The sequence below is a fragment of the Triticum aestivum genome, chromosome 1B, assembly GCF_018294505.1.
Source record: "Triticum aestivum cultivar Chinese Spring chromosome 1B, IWGSC CS RefSeq v2.1, whole genome shotgun sequence".
NCBI classification, from domain to species: domain Eukaryota; kingdom Viridiplantae; phylum Streptophyta; class Magnoliopsida; order Poales; family Poaceae; genus Triticum; species Triticum aestivum.
The window spans coordinates 619,959,748-619,965,796 of record NC_057795.1 but is presented as its reverse complement, the minus strand read 5'-3'; the positions used below and the strand labels follow the sequence as shown (position 1 = coordinate 619,965,796).

General features: G+C 51.0%; 1 protein-coding gene across 1 annotated transcript; it reads right to left on the bottom strand.

Moving 5' to 3' along the window:
• Nucleotides 1-2,168: 2,168 nt before the first annotated feature.
• Nucleotides 2,169-5,330, bottom strand: LOC123097260 (protein IQ-DOMAIN 6). The gene is made up of 5 exons (XM_044518968.1): nucleotides 4,898-5,330; nucleotides 4,570-4,794; nucleotides 3,223-3,336; nucleotides 2,422-3,103; nucleotides 2,169-2,326 (listed from the first exon to the last, which is right to left on the bottom strand). Exons 1-4 carry the CDS (start codon nucleotides 5,171-5,173, stop codon nucleotides 2,468-2,470), a joined length of 1,251 nt encoding a protein of 416 aa, XP_044374903.1. The 5' UTR covers nucleotides 5,174-5,330; the 3' UTR covers nucleotides 2,169-2,326; nucleotides 2,422-2,467.
• Between the last annotated feature and the right edge of the window lie 719 nt (nucleotides 5,331-6,049).

The window sequence follows — 6,049 nt, the reverse complement described above, 5'->3', positions numbered from 1 at the left end:
AACTCTTGTCTTCCTGCCTCCCAAAATTCCTCCCCGATGAGATATTGATTCTACTAGAGGGGAAGTCGGACCTTCCCCCAAATCCACCCCTCCTTGGCCTTGGCTGCAATTCCCCTTGCCTCCCTATCATGGTTGCTGCTCCCCATTCTGGCTCCCTTTCCTCACCTAGTTAGGCGCCATAACCCTAACCTCTCGGGGACAAAAAGAATTAGGAAAATCTAAATGCTCTAAGGCAGGGATGTGAATGGGGTTTTTATATATCCCACCCTCCTCACCCGCACATGGGCCAGCCACATCATGGGCTTCATCCACCTCATGTGCCAGTTGTTGAAGCCTAGAAACCAGAACTGTATTTTCATCAAGCCCAGCCCAATCAAACTTTTCAAAATCAATCCCCACCTCCCCCTCATACTTAGTAACCACCGTGTCCTCAAAAAATTCTTCCAAAGATAAATTCCTAGGAATATCGATTTCATCATGGCGTGTTTTATCAATCCTACTCCTAACATCTTTACCACAATTACTCATCTTATCAATGGCAAAATTATCATCCCCCTCAATTCCATCTATCAGACTTCGGAGTCTACATAAATCTTTGGATCTGGGCATGAAGGGTTTCATATTAATTAAGGCCAAATCAACCTCAGCCATGTGATATTTTCCCCAATTGGGGGAACAAGCACGTGGATACATCTGATCCACAATCTCCCCTAATCGACCACATTTCTGCTTACATGTTTGTCTATCATCCCCATCACCCTTAAGAAACAAGCTTTGAATATATTTATCCATTCTCAGTTTGTTCCTACGATTAACCTGATGATCAATGCGACGTTTTTCTTAATCTCTCTACTTGTGAATCTCCCACTAGATAGTGCATCAGATTCCAAATAATCAGCACAGGGAGATCAGAAAGCATACCACTACTAGACTCCTCACCAGAATCGTTCTCTGATTCCTCGCCGCCTAACAACCAGATGCGGTTATTAGCCAACTTGGGAATCAGATCCCCTTTCCGGCAAGGTGTGTGGAGCGACGGACCTCCGGACCTAGGGCTGGAGCCAGGCGAGCCTAGCGGCGTGGCAGAGTCGTTGAGCCCCCCTGATACATGTTCACGCACTTGAGTCCCCCTTCTTCTGCTCCCTTCGCCCTCGTTGATCATAATCGGGGCTGTAGCCGATCCCGGCGCCAGAAGATCCAGGACCGCCTTGCCTGCCCTCATCGCAGAAACCCTCATCATCGGGGCTAGCGGCGTGGTGGAGAACGAAACGAACATCGCCCACTTGCCTGCCCTCGCCGGATCCATTGAATCCGCTGATCCATTGCCCACAACGGATCTCCAACGCATGGCACTTGCACCTCCTCCTGAATAGTCCCCCTTCTTCCTTCGACATCCATTCCACCACTGCATGTGCCACTACCCGCATCTCCGCGTTGGTGTCGAACCAGGAGCCAATCTCGAGCAGGCGAGCACGCTTGTGTGTATCCCATCCCACGAACTCCCTCATCCTCTCTTCTGTGATTTCCACCATCGTCGACGAGGGTTTTGACAGGACAAAGCTCTTTGTGGTCTAGATTGAGGAGGAAGGGGAAGAGTGATGTGACCCACTACCTCCAGCACCCCATGACGGCTTTAAACCTCTCTCTCCCTGCCTGCCATTCGTACCGATCGAGATGTATTGTGCCGTATGGCCAGACGCCTCACCAATTCTCGCAACGTGACAAGGAAAATGTACCATGTCTCACGGTGCCTCCTCCTCCCCCGACACGTGACAAGGAAAATGTACCATTCGTACCGATCGAGATGTATTGAGCCCGAAGAACCACCACACCCCACCGGTAGACGAGCACCCCCGCCACCCTGAAGTCTGGCAAGTACCATGCCGACCACCACAAATCGCGAGACGCGCCACCTAGCGCGTTGCACGAACCGCTATGTTACCTCCCCTGCCTTTGTCGTGGAAGCTATGGCCCTATAGGTTCGTTGTATCTCTTTCCCAGGCGGGGAAGGACCGGCCGGCTGCCGACCGACGCCTCACTCTTCCAAGAGATTCGATCTCATGCATCCGAGAGAGAAGAAGATGGATCCTGCCACACCGCAGTTAGCTAGAGCCTAGAGGGACAAACAGAGGTTCAACCTTTGACATAGGTACAAAGTACAAAACGGTATTAGATCAGGACAATCACAAAGACTTGGGGAACCTTTTCCATTCTGACCAATGTCACCTAGAATATTATTATTATTGATGCAATGAGGCGTTGAACTTGAACTGGGTATGTGTGTGTGCACATAACGCTACAGCAGAAGCAGAATGAAGAAAATTTATACTCCCTCCGTTCCAAAATAGATGACTCAACTTTGTACTAACTTTGTACTAAAGTTAGTATAAATTTGGGTCATCTATTTTGGAACGGAGGGAGTATATGAGGTGCAAACTAGTTTGTCCATGTGAGCAGATAAGTGGGATTAATAATTGTAGTTCTCCTTGTCCAAGCTTCGGGTCATGCTCTGCCCTTTCAGAGACAAGCTGTTCAACCTCCTCGCGGCGGCCGAGACATCGGAGCCGGCGTTGCTCTCGGAGTCCAACGAGGAGAGCGCCACCCTTCTGCTGTAATACGGCACGCCCCCAGACCGCTGCCTCTGCAGCTGGAACGGCCCTCTCCGACTGCCGCCGACGTCCTCCAGCCTTGCTTTGGCAGCCTTGGTCAAGCTCATGTACCCCGGCCCTCCACCACCGTCGGATCTTGCCTCCGATGCCAAGGTGTTGGTAGAGTATCCCGGGGTCACCGAAGATGTCGACGGAGAGCTCTCGTCGCACCCAAAGTCCGACGAGGAAGCCGAGAGTGCCGGAGGAGGCATTGTTTCAACCCTGGTCGAGTCGTTGTTTCTTCTGATCTTGATGGAGCCAGCACATGAATATTTGGAATCTTCAAAGTTCATCTTCTCCTTGTAGCTATGCAGACGACGCGACTCGCCGAGGTTTGAGTCCATATGCGTGCTCTCCCAAGGCTTTGTTGCCATCCATCCTTCTATGTAAGATTCATGGTTCCTGAGAGAGCTTGCAGGGGAGCTTGACCTTCCACTGTATCTAGAACTCCGACCCTGAAAGAATTATGTGCAAAAATAATTAATTAAATAAATAAAAGAAGTGAAGAAATAAAGATCAGTCTCAAATGTAAGGTGCGTACGTATTAGAAAATTCTCATTGGTTCAGCATATACCTGGTGAGAATGAGCATAAGCAATTGCCCTTTGTCTCTTCACTGCGCCCTCATGTTTCATGTGCATTCTTGATTTTACTTGGTTGACAGAACCTTGCCTGTCACACCACCGTTCCTGCAGTGCTAAGAATGTCAGCTAATCTGTCACAAACAAGTTTGACGCCACATTTCCTAATCAACTTACATAATTCCACCAGTGAGAACACCAAATATGTTATTACTTGGTTATCCTAATTAACTCACATAAATGTCAACATGTCCTCTGAGCTCCATTGTGTGTAAGTTGTGTTCTGAACTTAAAACATGGTGGGCAATCACTAACTGCATAAGGCCTCATTGGTGTATACGTATTGCTTTTCTCACCTAACATCGTCACTACAAGGATCGATTCAAACAAGCATGTTACATGTGAAAGCACAAATAACAATCTTATAATGGACTCAATCATCACCCAAAACAAAGGAAGTTTAACTGTCAATGTCAATCTTAGTCATACTGGCAGAAGTCCTTTTCAGATAAAAGTAGGCATATTCACACATCCTTTTCTTTTTAAGAACAAGTGCAAACCTCTCAAATTATACATGAGCCGTTCTAAAAAAAACATAGACGAGTTGAAAAGTAAGAACCTAGTACACTTCATCAAAACTCTTCCGCTAATTAAACTGCCTTTTGTAAACACATAGTGTAGTCAAGCATTCAGATGGTGATTTCCATCTACAGAATTATCTCTGAATTCACATCCTGGAAGCGAAGCGATCTCCAAACCTCATGCTCGAATCAAATTTGGTTTGCACAAGTAATTAATTATTACCAACTGGATTCAAATATGTGAGCATGGCAATCTTTCTTAACTCGTAACTTGAATTCAGATCTAAATTAAAATCACTAATGGCGTTGTTTTGGAGGAAAAGTATATTTGTGTAGTTTTAAAACCTGTAAATGTGTGTGTTTGTGTTTTTTAGAACCATGTGTGTGTGTGTGTGTGTTTTGAGCAACAGAACCATGTGTTGAGGCAACAACATAGCCCAGGGGCCAGAAATCGAAGAGTGGACTGGACTCAACAACACAGCCCATGCGCCAGTGTTAAACTAATAAACTGGTGGCCCATATTATGTCACAGGAAGGCCCAGCTCAGCCTTTTTTTTGACAGAAAGCTCAGCCTTAATCTAATTCATCATCAAATTCTTGTCGTGTCTAAAAAAACCATCAAATTCTTGCCACAAGGAATGGAGCGATTCTATCAAATTTGCAGGAACGAAAACTACATTCTCGACATTACCGAGCGCTGCACGAGTCGTTGATCGAAGCAAGCATTGAAAATGCACATTCAATCCAAAAAGATGTGTACCTCGGTTTCCCTGAGAGGGTCGGCGCGGCCGTTGCGGTCGCCGGGCGCGTCCTGTGAGTGCGCGTCGGCAGAGCAGCGCGCCCGGCGCTCCATGGCGCGCTCCTGCACCCTCAGCAGCGCCTCCATGCGGCTGAGCGTGACGGCGAGCTGCCTCCGCACCAGCCGGCCACGCACCAGCGCCTGCAGCCGCACGATGCCCCGCAGCGCCTTCAGCGCCCGCCTCGCCTGATCAACCGCGCGACAGATCATCAGTTCATCAATACCAGTATCGCATCAGATCCGAATACGTAGTAGCACGAAATCATGGAGGAATCTGCGCGTTGGTTACCAGCAAGGCGCGGAAGGCGGCCTGGATGCGGATGGCGGCCCACTCCTGCCTGATCACGCGGAAGTCCCGGGGCGGCGCGCGCGCCACGGCGGCCACGACGGAGCCGATCCCGCTGGCGGACGACGTGGTCGAGGACGCCTCGCAGCCCCCGGCGCCGTCCCTGGACGCGGACGAGGACCCGCTCCGCCACAGCCGGCTCCACTTCCGGCCCTTCCCCGGCGCCGCGGACGCCGACGGCGCCTTGAGGCCCACCAGCGACTTGATCCACTTCCCCATCGACGCCCTCACGCTCTCGTCAGTCGTTACACGTCCGGGCTGGAGCTCCTGCTTGGCTGGCTCTGCGGGTGCGGGGAGAGTGACGACCGACGAAGAATGAGGCCGGCTGATCGAGACGAGACAAAACGGAAGCACAAGTAGTGGGGGAGGTAGCCGTTGTCTTTTTCTCCGGGGGGTTTGGAGTCCGTTTCCGCTCCGCGCGTGGGCATTCAATTCGAATTTCGAACGGCGACAAGGAAAGCCGGCCCCGAGGGCGAGCACGCCGGGTCGCTGGGCGCGGGCCCGGCGCTCAAGGTGGGGCCCACGTGTTTGCTGGTTCAGGTGGGAGGAGGCACGGCGGAGCTCCCGTGGCGCATAGGTTTCCGGGAAAGAAGGGCCGTCTGGAACGTGGCTTTCTCGTGGGACGGGCCCCGGACGCTGACCCGCCGGGTCCACGGCGAACGTGGGCGCACATGTCAGTTACGGACGGCCTGGGGAGGTGGAGACGATCAGCTCGCGCTCGACGATCGACGGTTGACGCCGCCGGCACGGCACGGCGTCGAGGGGCCGTGGGCAGAACGGACCTTGGTGCGCTTTCACGATTCGCTTCTCGCAAGGAAAAACCACTACTACTTTTTTTTAGCATCAGTACAGACACAAGCGCTCATATACACGCGCATACACTCACCCCTATGAATGTATATAGGCACACCCTATCCCCACGAGCACCTTCGAGAGACTGAGCCGACATATCATCTTGAGATTTACAAAGCCACCGTAGGCGCCTCGTCGTCGACGGGAACGTCTCCTCTCACTGAAAGCGCATCGCCGGAAATCCTGAAATAAATCCAGGAATAATGCAAGCACCAGGATTTGAACCCTGATGGGTTGAGGATA

Bases quoted from the DNA above. Each gene is read 5' to 3' on its own strand.
- LOC123097260 (XM_044518968.1), bottom strand. From the start codon at position 5,173: ATGGGGAAGTGGATCAAGTCGCTGGTGGGCCTCAAGGCGCCGTCGGCG. The intron at 3,337-4,569 runs GTACACATCTTT...TTAGCACTGCAG, and splicing joins ACCCTCTCAGGGAAACCGAG to GAACGGTGGTGTGACAGGCA. The intron at 3,104-3,222 runs GTATATGCTGAA...TAATTCTTTCAG, and splicing joins CTTATGCTCATTCTCACCAG to GGTCGGAGTTCTAGATACAG.